Source organism: Neolamprologus brichardi, chromosome 3 (assembly GCF_056152115.1).
Source record: "Neolamprologus brichardi isolate AB-2024 chromosome 3, ASM5615211v1, whole genome shotgun sequence".
Lineage (NCBI taxonomy): Eukaryota > Metazoa > Chordata > Actinopteri > Cichliformes > Cichlidae > Neolamprologus > Neolamprologus brichardi.
The window spans coordinates 46,544,744-46,565,458 of NC_142106.1; the positions used below are offsets into that span (position 1 = coordinate 46,544,744).

A 20,715-nucleotide genomic window follows, 5' to 3' on the forward strand; every position below is an offset into this window, starting at 1 on the left:
TTGTTAAATTATGTAGTTAAGTAATTATTTAATTAACTCAAAAGTTTCAGATTTTCATTTATAGAAAGATGTTTTTTGGGGTGTTTCTTGCATTATTTTCTTTGTATACAGCTAAATAGTTTTGTCCTGTATTTCAACCCTTAGAAGACCTGCATGATGAGCAACTACGTCTCCTGTAGTGAAGCTCCCAAGAGTCAACACACCATCAAAGAAGGTTTCTCACAGACGCTCTGCACATTCTTGTGATAGAGTGAAACGACAACTGAACTCTCCTTATCAAAGTTATCGACATAAGAGATCTAGTAAGGGCGCTGCTTTCACCATATGGTTGAACATTTTGTGAATTCTTTTGTACCAGCACTAATCAATCATTGTACATTGCTCAGAATCCTCACATCATTAATATTTTCATTACTTTGGTGCCTAAATCAAATAAAAGGTCATGTGACATAACCTCTGTCTGATCTGGAAGTGATCAATAAATGAACAAACTTGTTTGTTTATATATTCTGATCAGTTTTACGTGTTTGGATACTTTGCTTTCATCATATGTTACACACACTACTGGAAGGTAGTCGTTTGAAAAAATAAAGTACATATTTATTGAAATAGAATTTTGAAAAGCTGGCTTTTTCAAAGTTCACATTTCTGAACTTAAAATTATGTAAATAAAGACATATTTTCCATGTTAAATTCCCCAACATCCCTATAAAATATAGCACTTTAGTAAAATGTTAATACAAAGAAATGTTCCTAATCTTCTCTCAGACAGAACAGGGCATCAGCAGCCAAGTTTTTGAATGTGATAACTTGTGAAGTTATCACATTTCAAACTGATACCAGATACAGCTACTAAAAATATCAGGCAAGTCTAAATCCCGGTCAGAAGTTTTCCTAAAAGTGTTGGGAATGCAAAAACTTGAGAACAAGGCGAGGTGGATTTTGAAATGTAAACCATTTGTGTATTTACTTGGAGGATGAGGGGTAGCACTCGTGGCCGTCAGTATGTTTTTATTGTCTGATCTTAATGCTCGAACAGGACTATTTGCACCTGATTTACTCAGGTGCAAATAGTCCTGACGGCTGCTGCCACAAGTTTTACCCAAGAAGAATTAGAACAAACCTCATCGTGTCGTATTACCTGACTGATCGCCGATGCCCAAATCCTGCCGCCATGTAAGTGAAGAAAAGTAGGTTTATTTTTTGCCATAATGTTTAACACAATGACTGAAATTACTGTAATGAAAAATGCGCTGTATGACCATTGTAACAGTATTTGTACAATTAAAAACGGCAAATTATGCACATGATGCAAAGTTCTATATTTTTGAACTGAAAGTTATGTAAATAAGGACATTTTTTCATGCTAAACTGCCCACTTTCCTTTCGAAATAGAACACTTTAGAAAAATGTGTTTTTACCTTTTTATTTTTTAAAAAAAAGAACAGATAATAACTGCAGCATTTCTACCTCTTTGTTTCAGCTTCATTACCAAAAAGTGTCATCCAGTCTGTGTGGGTCCGTCTCTCTCCTGGGTCAATAGCATCATGAAAACGCTGGATATGGACTATTTTCAAACCTGCTATCTGCTCATCCTTATACGTTGTTCTGTTTTATCAGATAATATCATATCATGTTTATAATCATGTTTATAACTTCATAATATCATTTTGTAATTAGTGCTTTGGTGAGCAGCAGCTAGATGAGTTGTGCTTGGTTTTGCAAATCACCCCATTGTTTTTTGGCCTGGTGTGGCTGGGGAAGGCCTCTCAGGCATGTTTTGTAGCCGACACAGTTTTGATTCTAGACAAATTGAAGATTAGAACATTCAGTGGTTGGAAATCAAGGCAACTCTTTTCTTCTCCTTTTCTTAATTTTTCTTGTGACCATCAAAGACCTGCCCATCTTACAGTAACGCGTAGCGCGTCAAAAATGTCTTGGTATTTCTGCGTGTATAGATGCGCCTGCTCCTTATTTCAAAACATGTAGCTCTCCGACTTTATATCCTGTACGAGAGTTTGTCTTGTATTATGTTCAAATGTTTAATAAAAACGTGTATCACTCATTAATAAAGAAGAAAACTTTGAAGAAAACTCTGAAATTATCCCGATTAGTGAAGAGTGTGTTGTTTCCGCAGCACTATTCTTTGTTTCTATTTAATGTATTTAATGTATTTAAATCTAGTATTGTGTAGATTCAATGAGAATGATCATCACGTGTCCTTACATGATATTGTAAGAACTGTATTTAAATAATGTAATGGAGAGCAGAGGATCATCACACTTTTTTCATATAAATGGTAAATGGCCTGTATTTGTATAGTGCTTTACTAGTCCCTAAAGACCCCAAAGCGCTTCACACATCCAGTCATCTACACACACATTCACACACTGGTGATGGCAGCTACATTGCAGCCACAGCCACCCTGGAGTGCACTGACAGAGGCGAGGCTGCCAGACACTGGTGCCACCGGGCCCTCTGACCACCACCAGTAGGCAACGGGTGAAGTGTCTTGCCCAAGGACACAACGAGACTGTCCAAGCCGGGGCTCGAACCGGCAACCTTCCAATTACAAGGTGACCTCCCAACTCTTGAGCCACGATCGCCCCTTTTCACTTATTGTATAAGACACAATAAGTGAAAAAAAAATTATCACCTGTGATAAAAGGCATCGCATTATGAAGGGGGAAGCATGGATTAAACAGTATCAATAGATCAAATGAGTGTTCAGACAGCTTAAGAACAGTGAACTCACTGTGATGTTCAAGAATTGAGTGTATTTGTGTCCAAATGTCACTCTGGTTAATTGCACTGATGGTACATTTTGTGCTCTGGAAACCAGACACTTTGAAGATCATGTGCTGTTGGTTCTTTGTGGTTAAATGAGAAATTGCTCAATTTAAAACCCACAAACACCCGCAGAGAGAGATGAAGTTATTTTAAAATATCTGAGGGCTGCTGATGTATCCTTCAGCATGTCTTTATTGCACACCATCTGTTACTGTGCTCACAGTGCCAGGTGCATGTGCAGGTGCAGCACACAGAAACATGCAGTGGACTCATGTTATGGTAGCTCTACTGAACATCATGTGGATTGCTTTCTTTTTACCTCCACATCTTGTCCCAGGTAAGAGCTTTGACTTTGGTGTTTTAAATGTTCATGTAAAATTGTGCCTCCAATAATAGCTCATGTTTCAAATATAATCATTCAGTGTAGATCCATTGTTTTGAGGTGATGTCATTTGCAGTGTTTGTGCAGAGAAGAAGCACAAGCATGTCTGATAAGAAAATCCTGTTGAGAGAGTTTTGTATTCAGCCTCCACCTGACATAAACTGGATATCAAGTGTACCAGCAGTCTACATCCCTGATAATAAAACCAACTCCACCAACACAACCTTAAAAAGTAAGCTTCCTTTCTGCTTTCATCCCTGCTCAAAATAGAATCAAGACTCTACATAACAACGAGTTTAACATGTACCAAACCAATAACTACTGACTATTGAGTTCTATAGAAAATGGTGCCACTTAATCTTTGTGAATCAATAATTTGTATACCCTCTTGTTAAATTATGTAATTACGTAATTATCTAATTAAATCAACAGTTTCAGATTTTCATGTATAGAAAGTTGTTTTTGCATTATTTTCTTTGTATACAGCTAAATAGTTTTATCCTGTATTTCAACCCTTAGGAGACCTTGATGGGACAAAAGCAACTACTTCTCCTGTAGTGGAGCTGAAGGTCCCAGGAGTCACCACACTGTCAGAGACAGTTTCTCACAGCAGCTCTGCAGCTCCTCGTGTTAGAGTGAAACAACAACCGAATGCTCCTTTCCAAGCAAATTATGCTTCCGGTAGACGTGAGTTAGTGTGATGTTACTTTCATTATTTGTTTCTGAAAATGTGGATAAACAACTTGCCAATTTTTTTGTACCAGCACTAATCAGTCATTGTATATGTTCAAACTTGTACCACAAAATATTTAGGCAAAGTTTAGCAGAAGTCCTGAGTTATTTTGAACCTTCACACATTCTGCTGGAGGGAAATGATATAAAATACTCATTTATATGTTTATATTATAATGGCTTGTCTACTGAGCTTCTATAATCATAAGTACATACTATATTATTAAGGTAGAATTTTTAAGATGGCTTTAAAAAGTATTTTATCCTTCATAGAAGAAGAAACAAAAATGCAGTTTGCAGTCATAATTTATTAAGGGAACTACAACGCTAGCCAAAGCTAGCAGAATATCTTTAACCTACTTAACCAAACCTACCAAATATTATATGTTTCTGGTTATGGTGAGTTAGTATGCTTCTGCTTTCCCTTTTTGTATCCAAAAACATGGATGAAAATTTTGTGAATCCTTTCGTATCAGCACTGATTCATTGTAAATTGCTCAGAATCCTCACATCAGTACTATTTTCATTACTTTAGCGTTGGTCACAAATTTAACAAACATTCAGATGACATCACCTCTACTACACCTTGCCTGGAAGTGATCAACAAAATGAACAAACTTCTTTGTTTTTATGTTTTGATTAATTTTTGACATGTTTGACTACTTTGCTTCTTTAATATGTTAATACACAACACTACTGCAAGGAAACTGTTTCACATTTAGATTCACATATTACAGCCTAGTTGACATTTTAAGCGAATGAATATATATTTATTGATATAGAATTTTGGAGCTGGTTTTATTCAGTGTTCAGATTTCTGAAATGAAAGGTGTGCAAATTAGGACATATTTTTTATATACAATTACATTTTAAACTTTTAAAAATTTGTAACAGGGCTCTAGACTAACTTTTTGCCACAGTTGCACTGGTGCGCCTAACTTTTTTCTTAGGTGCACCAGGACAAAAGTTAGGTGCACCCAAATTTTTCAACCGCATCGCTTAAGCTTGATAGTGGCCATGATGCCAGGTCTCTCTTGGAAATGAGATTTTTAAAACTTTTAATTTAAAATCTTCTTTTGCTGCTGGTTCAGTCAATTTTGGTTGTAGAGTGAAAAAATCTGCAGCATCAGAATGTAGCGCAAAAAAGACATAAACACAGAGTTCGGACCTCATGCATAATATGTGAGCTGTCGGCTTCCAGCCCCGATGGCACGTACGTGGACACGCTGACATCTCACTAATGTATCGGGTCCACGCTCTGTGTTTACTCCTTTGTTTGGAATCCGTTCACCTGCTCTCATCATGTTTTAGTTATTTGGAGGTTGTTAAAATAATTGTGTGAGCTTTAACCTGAGATTCTGGCGTTTCTGGTAAAAATACACATATATTTAAATTTCAGGATTTCATGAATCGATATCGCTTTATTCAAGCTACTCACCTCCCTCTATCCAAATGCACTTTCAAACATACACACGCGAAGGACTACAGGAATATCTGGACTGGACTACGGCCAGTCAGAGAGTTCCCGCCTATCTCTGTTTGTTTTGGTTTGGTTTTTTTGCACTGAACAGCTGGTCGCTATAGAAGCCTGTTTCCGCCATTAAAAAAAAAAATCAAAAACTCGAAATTTCGAGTTATCTTTCTCAAAATTTCGAGTTACTTTTCTACAAACCAATAACTACTGACTATTGAGTTCTATAGAAAATGGTGCCACTGGATCTTTGTGAATTAATAATTTGTATACCCACTTGTTAAATTATGTAATTACGTAATTATCTAATTAAATCAACAGTTTCAGATTTTCATGTATAGAAAGTTGTTTTTGCATTATTTTCTTTGTATACAGCTAAATAGTTTTGTCCTGTATTTCAACCCTTAGGAGACCTTGATGGGACAAAAGCAACTACTTCTCCTGTAGTGGAGCTGAAGGTCCCAGGAGTCACCACACTGTCAGAGACAGTTTCTCACAGCAGCTCTGCAGCTCCTCGTGTTAGAGTGAAACAACAACCGAATGCTCCTTACCAAGCAAATTATGCTTCCGGTAGACGTGAGTTAGTGTGATGTTACTTTCATTATTTGTTTCTGAAAATGTGGATGAACAACTTGCCAATTTTTTGCAGTTAAAAAAAAAAATCAAAAACTCGAAATTTCGAGTTATCTTTCTCAAAATTTCGAGTTACTTTTCTCAAAATTTTGAGGTAATACCTCAAAATTTTGAGTTAGCTCTGCCAATTAGTAATCTACGTGAATGAGGTCATTTTCTTGTTGCCCGGAAGAATATGGCGCAGAGGAATGCGCAACAAATTGGCGCTTTCTAGAGTACGTTTGCTGATAGTAACGCCATGTGATTCAGCTAATAACACAAGGATTTCATCATTTGAGAAGCCACGTTGAAAATACTCAGCTATTTGTACATTCATGACTGGCTCTAATACTGGTAGCTTAGCTGTAGCATTTGTAGCCAGGGACTTCAGCTTCCGGGTAACAAGGAAATGACATCATTCACGTAGATTACTGACTGACAATGCAACTCAAATTTTTGAGTTACTTTTCTCAAAATTATGAGTTAGTAAGTCAAAATTTTGAGTTAATTTACTCAAAATTTTGGGTTAATAAGTCGAAATTTTGATGGGTACTTTTTTTTGTGGCGGAAACAGACTTCCATAGGGCTGCACCAGTGCGACCTAGATTTTTTTTAGTTGCACCGGTGAGAAATTAGGACCAAATTGGACCAAATTAAGGCGACTTTTTTTGTGATTTGGCGCTATATAAATAAAATTGAATTGAATTGAATTGGTTTCACTCTAGAGCCCTGTGTAACATACAAAAACGTTCCTTATTCTTACTGTTACTATTGGTTTATAGAGATTTCTTACTGTCTTACTTTTTAAAACAGTCTAATACATTTCTTAATGTTCATTGTCCAGGATGTTGCCGCAGGTTCGCTCATGGAAGACTTAGGGAGGTTGATATCAGATCATATTACATTACGGATCAACATTGTCCAATGACTGCAGTCATGTAAGTTCCTTTACAGCAAGTTTACTTACATTTCAATATATATTTATTACACGTGCAAGTGTAATAAATCATTCTCAGGATGACCATTGCTTAGGAAATAAAGTAGAATTCAGGGACAATGAGAGTTTTAACATAAAAGTTTTTATCTCCATTGCTCTCACCTGTCATCTAAATTTTATCTCATGCACATCTTTATTTTGCAGCTGTTTTTATTTTGTAAAATAAATAAAAAAATACATTTTAGTAATGATAATCCTTTTTCTTTGTTTCAGTTTCGTTATCAAAAAGTCTCGTGAAATCTGTGTTGATCCCTCTTCGCCCTTGGTCCGCAATGACTTTTTAATTCAGGAAGCATTACTCTCCAGGAAGCATAACCATCCTTAAACTATTACTCTCCTGCTCATCTATAAAGTTTGTTCTGAAATATAAAACGTAAAAATATGAAAAGCCTGTAATGCTGCATTATTTGAAATAAAGTTCCTGCTCAGTCAGTGAATTTATGATCAGAAGTGTGTACCAGAGGTTATTCATTGTTCAGATTTGAGATATATGTGTGTGTCAATAAAATGCTCCTCTAAAAATGATTTAAAATTATTTGTGAGCCTCTTCTGACTTTTGGTACAAAATGTTGCTGGTGTGAAAAACTGTAGTCTGTTTGAAAGACACTTAGCGATAATATCAACTTTACACCGGAGTGACACCATTTGTTAGATGTCCGTGTAGCTTCTCAGTCATCCAGGTCATGGTAAGGAGCTTGGAAATAAAAGCAACTGGACTTCTTTAAATTTCTTGCAGATGTTTCAGACGTGAAAGACAGTTGGTGTCGTAAGCCACTCCCACCTACAATGCAGTCTTGAGATCCTTTCCCAGGCACCTGAACCCCCACTTACACCTTGCATCAGATGGTATCAATAGGTCACTTGATAGGGTTAGGCAAGGTCCCACAGTGGTTTCACCCACAACCTCTGGTGATAATGACCCACACTTTTTTTTCACACCTTGACTCATGTTATGAAGCACATGATTAACGACCCCTCATCAGTAGTGCACTCAAATACACTAATAGTATTTTAGTGTGATTTAAAATGGGGTAGCACGGTTACCTCACTGCAAGAAGGTCCTGAGTTCAATTCCACTATCAAGCCAGGGTCTTTCTATGTGGAGTTTGCATGTTCTCCTCATGTTTGTGTGGGTTCTCTCCAGGTACTCCGGCTTCCTCCCACAGTCCAAAGACATGCAGTTAGAGGGGATAGGTCAATTGAGAAATCTAAATTGCCCATATTTAATAAACACCTAAACATCATGTCTCTGTACTTTCACAAGGATGAGGTGCCCCGGCACAAACAGTAACAGTACTATATTACTCTGTACCTGTAATATAGTGTACGCTGTTAAGTGCCAGGAGGATAGCTATGATATATTCATCACTACACTACGTCAAGATGAACGGAATCAACTTTTTGGGATTTTCTTACCTGGATGATTGAGCATTCATCAAGATGTTTTATCCCCACTATTAGGAATTAACAGGCTGGGGGTAAAGTCTCAGACTTTACCCCCAGCTTCTTCTTGTGTATGTGCTAACCTGAGCTAATTGGCGGCTGGCTTTATTCTTTTAATTTTTTTTACCACTCTAACAAAATCAGTTTTCCAACAGAAAGCTAATAGGTATGTTTTGTAAAGTATCAAACAATCAGGAGGGCGACATGTAGGAACTCGTTTTACAGTAAGAGTTGCAGATGTTGAGAACTCCCCACTAATAAACTGAGCAGTGCAAGTCAAAAGTTTACCATCATCACTTAGGGAGGGAATAAAAGTTAGATTTGACTCTATAGTGTATGTATTGTTGGGAGTCTGTTTAGTGTTTAATAAACTTTGCATGTTGTTGTAGTTCCAGATGACACTTGGTGTGTTTTTCCTGCACTTAAAGATCACAGAACAAGTGACATTCTTCGCCATGCCCTCTGTTAACTCCCCTGGTGGTTCATTCATAGTGATTTCCTGAAATGGACCTGAGCAAAAAAGTTAGAGTGAAGCTTAATGATAGCAATTGTTGTTTAATTCAAGTAAAACCTTTTTTGTCTGTTCATGACAGCATGTGTATGATGTGTATACATTTTTTCAAAACTAAAAGGCATTGGTTGCTATAAGCTGCCATTCACACAACAACTGATGTCTCTACGCAGTTGTCTATAGGGTGTGTTATTTAAGCTGCTTTAGCCTGCCCACAGTTGCTGTGCACCTTCATGCCACCTAGCAATCCACTTCCACTCCAGAGTCCTCGGTTTATACTGTGTCTGATTTAATCATTGTCTTATCTGTGAAGCCTACTCTTTTCTGCACGGCAAGCTTTGAAACCTGAGATAAAGTTTTAGTCATTATTGACTCTTCCACCCGCCACAGCTGAAGAGGATCTCGGCTTGCTGGCACTTCAGATGTTCTAGTTGTTCCTCCAGTTGGTCAGAGGCATTCACAGTATCCTCAAAGTCCTGCAGCAGGACCCTGTTGCCCAGCAGCCCACGCTGCTCCTTCAACCTCAGGTTTTGTCTGTGCAGGCGACTGTTTTCTTGCTTGACCCTGGTTAGGTGGTCCCTCTTCCCAGCCACCACGACCTCCACCTCAGTCAGTTGCTCTCTCTTCACCTTGACCTCCATCTGGCACCAGCGCAGCTTCTCCTTTATATGTGACAGGCACTGATACAAGAGAGACAACAAATATCACTGCTATTGCTCATAATCAAAGAAATTAGAAGCAATCTGTATCCATGGATTTGTCAGCATACCTCCAAGCTACTGCTGATCTTCTTCAGCAGCTTTACAGATCCCTCGTGCTGCTTTTCGGCTTGTTTTTTCTGCTCTAGCTTCTCAGCCTGCAGCTGCTCAAACTGGATCTGTGTGGGGTCCCTGTCATGTTCTTCCCCACGGCGGAGCTCTGCCTCCAGCTTGCAAATCTTCATATTCAACTTGATGTGCTTCAGCCGCAGTTTGATCAGCTCGTCCTGCCGAAGCTGTTCAGCTCGCAGAGACGCCTCCACTTTGGCCCGAGCTGCTTCTTTACCCAGGCGTCTGCTTAGCATCTTCACAGCTGTATCCTGTTTCAGTCCCATCAGTGCTCGCCATTCATCTTCCACCTGAGGATGAAGATGAGACCGTTTTTGGGTGCATTAACAGTTTGCTAAATAATTTAAATAACAGGGCTATATGTACAGACAATGTATTTTTGGTGTATTTTTATTAAAATGACAGCAGATTTCTACTTAGTTTGAAGTTATATTTAACAAACGGTCTTTGTGCATCTTCCACAGCTTCCACTGTGTCTGCACAGTTCAGTATGCACTGCACATCCATCCAGCTTCCCTGCAAGTGTGCATGTGTGGCTCACTTGTGCCCATTTTCCCTGCAGAGACTGAGGTATCATATAAAAGCTTTTCCCTTTTTCTAAACATGCAAAAATAATGATAAGAAAATGAACACATAAAAAATGATTTACTGTTTCATGCATGTACTGTGCTAACGTCTGTGTGTCTAGTTCACCCATGTTTGACGTGAAATTGAAGCCAACAAACACAAACAAACAAATAGATGGATTTTAGGTTCAAATGCAGCTAATCGGACAGCTGAACTGAAATATATCACCTTTTGCCCTTACAGAGCACTCTACTCAGTCCATTAAAGTCGTATTTTTGTTGTGGACAGAATTCTCCAACACACACAATTACAAAAATAACACAATTTTAAGTGTTATCAACTTAATTAGTGTTGTGAGTCTTTCAATAATTTTGATCCACAATGACTGGAAACTGGAACATTTTGCCATATCAAAACTGTGATTTTAAAATCTACTTATTTTTGTTTGTGCTTTTAACGTCGAATTCGTATTTAAAATTAAGGACAACACTAATGAACAGGAGCCTGAATAGGCTACATTGAAAACAGTCTCAAGAAAAGTTAACTGTGCGCCCGTGAAGACAGAATCAAAGCTGCTCTCTTTTCCTCATTTGTCCGCCTCTCTTGCAGATACATTTCAGTGGGTGTTACTGTGAACAGCAAGAACGGGGGCAGAACTGTGCTCATATTTGTGAGCAACTGAAAATGTTTTTGTCTCTTCTTTCTTGTACCTTAAGTACATCAATTTCAGGTGACAAAAGATCATCGGTTTAATTAATCCTCTGTTGTTTTAATTTAGGCTCCTTTTTAAATACAGGCTAAGGAATGACTGACACTGTAACTGTGTGCAGCTTTCTCTGCACATCTACTCTCAACAATGGCAGTAAAGTTGTAGCAAATCTAATCTCATGGGAAATAAAAGTTTTATTGATAACTCTTCAGTCAGTTGAGGAACACTGGACATTACTGTATCACAGAATTTCTCTTTTTACTTGTAGCTTGACTTTGATCTCTCGGGACTGTAATAAGTGCAGCTATTGTTCTGTTTGGCCTGTAAGAAGAGGCCTTATGGTGTAGACTGTGAATCAGAATTTACATAACAAGTTTCTTTCTTAAAGGTGTTGTGGGTTTGGTGTCCAAACAAAGAAGTGTGAAGCTGTTAAAGAAGTCATCGAGTCAGTGATGGAGCCTAAAGTAGGTTCAAAGACATGTAAAATAATGCCTCCATGCCAATCAGCATCAGCGTTTTTTGTTTTTTTTATTTTTTTAGGATGTACATTTAAAGTGTAAAATGAAACTCCAGTTCCTGACAGAAACTGTGGCTTTTTTCAGTTAACTAAAGTTTTTTTCTTTTTCTTTTAAAGCTACTATGTATTTAGTCACATAAACACTTTATATCACATTGCTGTTATTTTTAAAAGTGGACCTAAATGTGCCTGTTGAAAATGTGTCTTTGCAGAACAGACAGAATGTGGAATCCAGCTTTCTGGAAAATCCAGCTTACGAGCAACAGGAGTGAGTGATTAAAGTCTTACCAATTTTTAGACCATCTGATTGATGAAAGGTTAAAGGTTTCAGTTTTTTACAATCCTTCTGGCTTGTTTAAGGGTTAAGATTTGGAGTCAATGTTATGGTCAGTTTAAGGCAAGCAGGCAAACCTGTGCGTCCTGTCCGATGACAAAAGTTATGCCACAGCAACACCAGTAGAGTCACGAAGGCAGAAGTTATAAAACCCGCTTTAGGGCGGAGTGTGTTTCTTTCCAACTGTCAAGTGCTTGCGACTAAAAAAGCGACTGGACTTCTTTAAGTTTGTTGAAGATGATTCAGCTCTCATTCGATAAGCTTCTTGAGTTCTAAGATCAAAGATGGAGTGTCAGAAGTATTTAAGCCCTTGATTATGTGGCTCACCACATAAGCTAAGGTGTGAAAATGTGTGTGTGATATCTGCAGAGGTTTTGGATGAAACCATTGGGAGATATTGCCTCAAACTATCATGTGGCGCTTGGGAAGAGATCTCAAAAATGGATTATAGATGACAGACAGTTGGTGTCATAAGCCACCTCCTCTGTTCAAAGAGGGTCGTTAATAACAGTTGGACATAGATGGCTTCTTTCACTCCTCTTTAGAACCAAAATGTAAACAGTAGCATCCTTGAAAGAGTGACCTTTGTCCTTTAGATGCAGATGTATCTAAAGGTTCTGATTGGGGCTTTCAGTAAATTATAGCCAGTATTTGCCCCCTCCAGGCCCAACACTGGTAACAGAAGTGGTATGCAGATAAAGATTGAGTGGGGAACAATGAAGTGTGAAACAACTACTGATTAGTAAACGACACTTGACCTGTTGAATAGTAGTCGAAAAGGATTCTGTCTGAAAGCATAAAAAAAACAGAGACAGAATTTTTAATGAAATCAGACCCATCTGATTTCTTTCAGTTTTTATGAACTCTGGAGTTAAACCAAACAATAAATCACATCATCTATGACCAGATACCGAGAGAGACTGAAGCTTTAATAGACTGGAAGTTTAATTGTTATTGTGCTACTGCAGATGTGAATATGGGATGTAAAACTGTGCTTTAATGTAAAAAACACAATCCCTTAAAACAACACCAACCTTGCCCAGCTGCTCCTGGGACTGTAGCCTCAGGTCCTCTGCCTGACGCTGGGCTGCCTCTGATTCAGCCCGGAGCTGCTGCTTCAGGTCAGTCAGGGTGTTGATGTACCTCTCGTACTCCTGCAGCTGCTCTGACACAGGCTTCTCGCCCTCCAGCTGGACACTGTCCCCAGCCTTCTTGAAGTATTGTGCCAGTTTCATCTGCAGCTGGCTGCTGTTATGCCTGGCCTTATCTCGCTCCTTGCACAGCTCCTGGAGGAGCTGTCTGTATTCTTTGTACTTTATGTTTAGTTTTTGTGCACATGCAGATGTGGCTCCCTCTTTTTCAGCCTCTTCATCTTCGTGGTGTAGAGGGCTGGAGATCTCCGTGTCCTGAGTCTCAGGATGTAGCTTCAGAGCGTCATCGTGGTAAGTGCTGTTCGTCTCAGAAACCACAATTTCTTCGTGGCACAGTGGCTGTTCTTTGACTTTAATCATCACATCAAACTCAGTGCAGAGCTCATCTTCACTTTTGGCTTCTGGTTCAAAAGTGGCGGCCTCTTCAGCTGAGAACTCTTCTGTGACTTTCCCACTATCACAGTGCTTTTCTTCAGGGTCTGATGTGGGCATTTCAGCTGAGACAGCTTCATTTTTATCCCCACTAACAGAAAGAAAATTCTCCTCTGTGTCTCTGTCACTGTGAATTCTTACCTTATTTTCTCCCTCTCCCGCCTCTTTGTCCATTTTAAATAATATTTACTTTGTATACAGAGGTAAGGCTCGTGCAGTTCTGTGGTCAATGAAACTGTTCGTTTTGTTTCGGTTGCCCTGGAAACTAAGCAGAAGAGCCAATCACAGGAGCCCTGACCCATTCTCATTAATATTTATGAGCAGGATGTGAGTAGCTCGCGCTGCGAGGCTCGCTGTACGCAGGCGCGAAGGATTGCCTCCAACAACAAGAAGCAGACGCCAGGCAAGATGGCCGACTTGGGGAAGAAGTACTGCGTTAACTGCCTTGCAGATGTTACAAACCTGCGGCTTCGCTGCACCGAGTGCCCTGATATCGAGCTGTGCCCAGAGTGCTTCTCAGCGGGCGCTGAAATCGGTAATCACCGGAGATGGCACGGCTACCAGCAGGTCGACGGCGGTCGGTTCTCTCTCTGGGGTACAGAGGCAGAAGGAGGGTGGACCAGCAGGGAAGAGCAGTCGCTACTCGATGCTATCGAGCAGTATGGATTTGGAAACTGGGTACATCACTTTTTAAGTTATTTTTCTGACCTTTAGAGCTTTCTATACAAACTCATAGGAGTTTCGTTGTGTCTAGTGCTTAGAAAAGAAAAGAAAAACAAGAGCAGTAGGCTTGTAGCGGTAATATAAGAATAACGCTAATGACCTTTAAGATAAAAATGATTTTTTTCTTCTTATTTTCGTTGTTATCGTTGTACATAATTTTCGAGACGTTAAAAACAGAAGAAAAGCGTGAATAAAATAGATTTGAGAATAGTGTTACAATTTACTTTAAGAAATGTGGAATGTCAACAGCACGTCGCATAAAAAGGAAAAATAATCGTAATTATCATTCAATAATTGTATTGCTCCGAGTCACAAAACAACAAGGGGCAAAACAGGAAGCAAATAAGTAAGGAAAAACTATATTGTTATGTAGTAAGTAGTAATTAACTCCTTATTAACTGAAACCTAACCTGAAACTTGTGTTACAATGCAGCATATTAAAGAAACATGTAAAGTGTATCAACCTCTGAATTAAATGTGTACCAAAGACCAACTGTTTTGATATCAGACTAATGGAATACACACAAATGTTAAATTCTTTCCATAATATCCCACGAATCCTTGAGTCACAGTGCTTTTTAGTGCCTACTTTAGCTTAGAGATTCATTCAAAACTCTATTTTTATAAGAAAATTAACAAAAAAAGAGCACAAAAAAAAAGAAAATGGCACGAGAAAGACCACAGAGATGCTTGTGGATGTAATGATGGAGGGTATGCAGAGGGTTGGTGTGACTGTAGGGAGAGGGTGAGATGGAGGCGGAAGATCTGCTTTAGCGCCCCCTGAAACAAAGTCAGAAGACAAGGAAAGGGAAAAGAAAGCATAGTTCTGTGTAAACACAGAAAGAAAAGTAATGTAACTGTAATCAAATCTCATTTTTCATAATGCAAAAGCATATCAATCTATTTTGTTATCAACTTATCCATCTCAAGGTCAGGAGAGGGTTGAAGCCTATCCCAGGGGTCAAAGGGCCAAAAACCAAGGCTAACATTTAAGAGTGGAATAGTGTCACGAAAGGTTTGCTGGATATGTTACAGATATGCAGAGTTATCTTGTGGTACAAACCAACCACCACCAAGTTATGTTTAATTTACTCAAGTATAAAATAAATGTTTGCATGTCAAACAGTCAGAAAAATGCTCAGACATCTGTTAATGTGGAGACTCCTCTTAAGTATATGTGGACCAGTTACACTTCACCTCCAAAGCTCCATTTACAGTCAATTACAAAGTGCATGTGGCTTATGTGTAGCGTATTAGAATATTTGTCTGTGTAAAATAAATTATATTAAGTTTGACTTACTTGGAAGTTTTTAGATAAAATTATGCACCCCTATAATGCATCAGAAAATGTACATTTTCAAATATTTCATGGTGATGTCTACAGTTAACTTGTTTAATTTTAAAAACAACCCAAAATTGAAAAGCAGAAAATATGAATATTTAAATATCAATGATGAGAATTCATTTTCTCTTGAACAGCTAAACAGATTGTTTGAGCATCACTCTTTCATCTTCTAGTATAACATAGAAAAAATACAATGGTGTAGGTGTCCTCTTAGTAACAACTTCCTTTTTGTGGTCTTTCAGGAGGACATGGCTGATCATGTTGGAGCATCCCGGACTCCTCAGGAAGTCATGGAACATTATGTCACCATGTACATCCATGGAAACCTGGGGAAAGCCTGTATCCCTGACAGTATTCCAAACCGGGTGACCGATCACACCTGCCCGAGCGGAGGGCCCCTGTCGCCCAGCCTGACCACTCCGCTCCCTCCGCTGGATATCAGCTTGGTGGAGCAACAGCAGCTGGGCTACATGCCACTACGTGACGACTATGAGATTGAGTATGACCAGGACGCGGAGAAGCTCATCAGCGGACTGTGTGTCAACTACGATGATGAGGACGTGGAAATTGAAATGAAGCGCGCCCATGTGGACATGTATGTGCGTAAGCTCAGAGAACGCCAGCGGCGTAAGAACATCGCTCGTGACTACAACCTGGTGCCTTCATTTTTAGGCAGAGACAAGAAGGACAAGGAAAAGGACAAAACAGGGATGTTGGGAGTAGTAGGAAGTGCAGCTGGCGTGAGTGGGACAGGGGCTGGTGGTGGTGCAGTCGGATCAGGATCCATGGCGGCATCGGGAGCAGGTCCTCTCCCAAGTACACCTAAAAGAAAAATCACCAAGGAAGAGAAGGAGCAGCGGGTGAGGCTGCGAGCGCTTTGCCAGTTCATGGCCCATCGGGAGTTTGAAGAGTTCTTTGAGAACATGCATAAAGAGCGAGTGCTGAGGGCCAAGGTGCGCGAGCTGCAGCGCTACCACCGAAACGGCATCACACGCCTGGAGGAGTCAGCGGAATACGAAGCAGCACGCCACAAACGGGAGAAGCGCAAAGAGAACAAAAGTGTGGTCACCTCAAAGCGGGGAAGCTCGGGAGGAGGAGGGCTTGGTTCTGGGATGGGGCTCGGGGGTGGAGCTGGAGGAGGAGGAGGCGTTGCTGGAGGACTAGGGGTTGGAGGTGGGATCAAAGAAGAGGGCAAAGATGGTGAGTTTGCTGCCATTGAGAATCTGACAGGCTTCGAGCTGCTGTCAGACAGGGAGAAGGTGCTGTGCAACTCTCTCAACCTCAGCCCGGCACGCTACCTGACTGTCAAAACCATCATCATCAAAGATCACCTGCAGAAAAGGCAGGGCATTCCTGCCAAAAGCCGAATGCCCAGCTACCTGGATAAGGTTCTTAAGAAGCGCATTCTCACCTTCCTCACAGAAAGTGGCTGGATATCCCGAGACACCTCTTAGCAGTCCATCGTTGCTCAGGAAATTATAAACAGATAAGCTATAAGCGCTGGAAGGCAGGAAAAACTACTGGTTTTCACCATTTTTTTTTCAGGAGTGACCTTGTAAATATATACGTTGAAAAGAAATAAGATGCCCAACTGGAGAAAAAAATATTTTCATATAAGGGCAAGGAACAAAACTGCCTATATTTTTGCATTCGGAAAGGAACAGGGGATTAATACAGCTGTGTGGGTTACAGTACTTTCTATTCTAAATGTTTTGACAAAAATAATAACAGCAGTGTTAACGCTTGCAGGTATTACAGAGCTGTTTTGGTGTTGTTACAGCAGGTACACTGAAGGTAGAAATAATGTAATGAATGCAACCGGCATGCTGAAAAGAAAAGCAAATAACAAAATCGGATTTGATGATAAACTCTTATCCCATTGGTGGCTGCAAAATAAGGTGATTGGGGAAAAAACGCAAAGAAAAAAGCTCCAAAAACCAGGGTTTGCCCATGGTTTTAGCACAAACTTAATTAGATAGCCTAATATTAGTTAGAGCGGGCTTGCTGAAGTTTACAGTCATTATCGGCCTATCAGAGTTTGCAGTTTGCACCAAATGCCGAGTACAATAATGAATACAAAAAGATGAGTTTCCACAGGTTCCTTCGACTTCATTCCTACCCATACCTTTCGGTTGATGTCATTGCTAGCCTATCACTGCTTACTTAGATTAGCTAGAGCTTGACCTGCTGCAGGTGGCTGATTGCTGTATATCTTCCCCCCAAATTTCTTTTACCAAATAACTGATGCAGAAAAAGGCGTTGGGGTAATTTAGAAATTTAATTTAGAGTTTTTGCAGGATAGTGTGTGCCAACATCCATTCCATACAATACTCCCAGTACATGTAGCAGAGTAGAAACTAGTTTGAGAAATACATTGCTGGATAATTAAAGAGAAGCAAAACAAAAAACGACACCCGTTATTGTCCCTTTTTTAATGTAACTAACATAAAGAATATATATGTGTATATTTATATTAAACAAATATTGACCAGTATATCAATATTGGAATCTTTTCTCATTCCTAAACATGACCCTTAAAAATCCACTAAGGCTAATAGCAGCAGTGTCACCGCAGGTTTGAAAAAAATGACCAGAAATGCCAAAGAAGAGATCATAGTCAACGCCAGTCACACTCTGTCCACCAGAGGGCACTGCCAGGCTTATTTTTAACCTGTAAAAAGTCCAACTCAGAATGTATTTTTGTTTGATAGCTAATTTAAAAAGATCCTGTTTAAATATCTTTTTTAAACAAATTTAAGTTAAAATTATGTATGGCTTACATTTGTTTTAAAGCCCCTAAAATCTCAGCGTGAAGTATTTTCTATATTTAAAAAGAATATTTTCTTTCAACCTTCTATGTTGTAGAAAATGTAAGTGGAGCGATTTGATTGACTGCGTCAGCAACCCACCAATAACTATTTTATTCCTTTCAGTTTGTCCTGAGGAAAGTGTGGGTTCAGCTTGAAAACTTTAAATATTTTACAGTCCACGTGCTGTACTACAGATGATAGGACTTTAAAAGTACAAGACTGCTGTTTACCGAGTGAGTACACAGAGCTAATGCATCATCACAACGTTGCACCTTAAGGTTTAAGGTTCAATAGTCTTTTAGTCTTATAGCTGACCACATTTACAGCTGCCCAAAAAGGCTGATGTGCAGCCTATCAACATGCCTTCACTTCACTTTTTACATTGGCTAAAAGTAGAAGCAGAACAGTGGCACTGTGTGGCATTATTTTCTTTTGTATTGCTTTTTTTGGCGACCCCAGCTGAAAATTAGTTGTCTCACAGCTGAAGCAGGAGTACGTTTAAAAACAAAAGAATTAGAAGGACAAGAGGTAGTGTGGGTGTTACCTGTGCTGGAAAATGTCTAGATTCACATTCTCTTCTTTTCTTTGTAGCTGACTAAAATTTAGCTTCCTGGATGGAGCGGGGATAGTCATGCAGGGCATTGTTTTTGTAGTGTCGCTTTAAACGTAGTGTCGCTTTAAACGTGGAGCTTGTTTTGTTTATTACAATGTAGCGTCTAAGATTGTAAGGTTCCGCTCTAAGCTTGAGGATCATTTGTGCAGGGTGTTAAATTTCACTTACATGTTAACAACATTCGTGGCCAAAGGAGCTTCATTATGCTAAATGCTACAGCTGATTTTTTGATTGTCAACAAAGTCTTATGAAAAGACCCTGACAATCAGTCAGTGTATCACACAAATAGTGTGTGCCTGTTGCACTGATGAGTACAAACAGTCCAATGTACATTGTCCACCTGTAACCAGCTAGAGTACCAAATGTGTATTGATCTGCAGCAGGAAATAGTCCCTCTTATTTACAGTATGCAGAAAACACAGAAAAATTCATTCAAGCAGATTTCTTTAGGTCATGGATATTGTTTTCGGGTCCACTCCTGTACATTGTGTTCATTGGCTGTAGTGGGTTTCCAGAAGATGCTGGTTGAACATTAGATGAGTGTTCTGTTGATTTTGCAAAAATAAGCATTTTTCTGAGCCTCTGGCCCAGAATGTTTTTCGAAGGTGATGCTGAAACCAACTGGTCATTTTTCTTTAATTGTCACTTTTTCTTTTTTTCAGGTTTGCACGTGCAACTAACTGTTCTAGATTGTTCCAAAATGGTGTGTTTTGATATTAAAATCTCAATCGAAAATGTGGAAACTGAAGAATTTTTGTTCTCATTGGGAAAATACTTTTTGTAAGGGGGATTTGCTGACTTTACATTACCAAATGTAAATATCTTTATAAGAAAAATTTTAGGGGGGGAAGAACTATGCTGACCTGTGAAATGTACAGTATTTTATGTCATGGAAATTTTTATAGCTTTTTGTAATTAAAAAAAAAAAGTTTTTGGAATCGCAAAGAAGTAGAGGTTTTGGTTCTAGTCGTGGCATGCTGTCGAGCTGTCCTAAATCTTGTTGCCCGTCTCATTATGTTGAGTTGTTTTGCTGTTCTGTTACTTTGTTGTTGAAAATGACAAAGTATCTGTGGAGATGTATTAAAAGTGCAAATACTTTATTATTCTAAGTGGTGGTGTTTCAGTGTCAGTAAATGTGATCTTTCAAAAACTAACACAAAATGCCAGAATTGTTTGAGTCACAAAGAGAGGGTTTGTCACTTGTATAGCTGACCTAACGTCCACACCAGGGCAGAATATAAATGAGGTGACAGAAGTTTCAATGATCCCTTTCACTGGGAAAGAAGACTTGATATGAGAAAGTAAGAATAGAATGGACTAACTGTAGTAACGTGTCAACCACGCAATAAAAAATGTAACAAGTAAAACTAAATGCGCTATATTAATGCAATCCATCATTAATATTATTGTTATTATTATTATTATTATTATTATTAAACTGAAAAGGAAGAAAAATACATTTCTTAAAGAAAATTAGCTAAACAACAACAATAAAACCTTAACCTACTTTACAGTACAGTAGTGGATTGCAATTCTAAAGTAGTTGTAATTTAGTATTTTCCTATTTATTTTTTTTTACTGTAATCATCATGTCCTGCAGGTTTTAGATGTGTACTTCATCCAACACAGCTGATTTAAATGACTAAATTACCTCCTCAACAAGACATGTTGGGGAGGTAATTTAGTTCTCCAGAGGCCTGGTAATGAACTAATCATTTGATTCAGGTGTGTTGACCCAGGGTGAGATGT

At 39.0% G+C, this 20,715-nt stretch overlaps 2 protein-coding genes across 2 annotated transcripts; one reads left to right on the forward strand and one right to left on the reverse strand.

The window, feature by feature from the left end:
* Positions 1-8,976: 8,976 nt before the first annotated feature.
* Positions 8,977-14,087, reverse strand: cfap184 (cilia and flagella associated protein 184). The gene is made up of 3 exons (XM_006802577.3): positions 12,927-14,087; positions 9,708-10,055; positions 8,977-9,618 (listed from the first exon to the last, which is right to left on the reverse strand). Exons 1-3 carry the CDS (start codon positions 13,647-13,649, stop codon positions 9,304-9,306), a joined length of 1,386 nt encoding a protein of 461 aa, XP_006802640.2. The 5' UTR covers positions 13,650-14,087; the 3' UTR covers positions 8,977-9,303.
* Positions 13,848-19,015, forward strand: tada2b (transcriptional adaptor 2B). The gene is made up of 2 exons (XM_006802576.3): positions 13,848-14,153; positions 15,786-19,015. Exons 1-2 carry the CDS (start codon positions 13,884-13,886, stop codon positions 16,995-16,997), a joined length of 1,482 nt encoding a protein of 493 aa, XP_006802639.1. The 5' UTR covers positions 13,848-13,883; the 3' UTR covers positions 16,998-19,015.
* The last annotated feature ends 1,700 nt before the right edge of the window (positions 19,016-20,715 follow it).

Bases quoted from the DNA above. Each gene is read 5' to 3' on its own strand.
- cfap184 (XM_006802577.3), bottom strand. From the start codon at position 13,649: ATGGACAAAGAGGCGGGAGAGGGAGAAAATAAGGTAAGAATTCACAGT. The intron at 10,056-12,926 runs GTTGGTGTTGTT...CTTCATCCTCAG, and splicing joins CCCAGGAGCAGCTGGGCAAG to GTGGAAGATGAATGGCGAGC. The intron at 9,619-9,707 runs GTATGCTGACAA...CTCTTGTATCAG, and splicing joins AGATCAGCAGTAGCTTGGAG to TGCCTGTCACATATAAAGGA.
- tada2b (XM_006802576.3), top strand. From the start codon at position 13,884: ATGGCCGACTTGGGGAAGAAGTACTGCGTTAACTGCCTTGCAGATGTT. The intron at 14,154-15,785 runs GTACATCACTTT...GTGGTCTTTCAG, and splicing joins AGTATGGATTTGGAAACTGG to GAGGACATGGCTGATCATGT.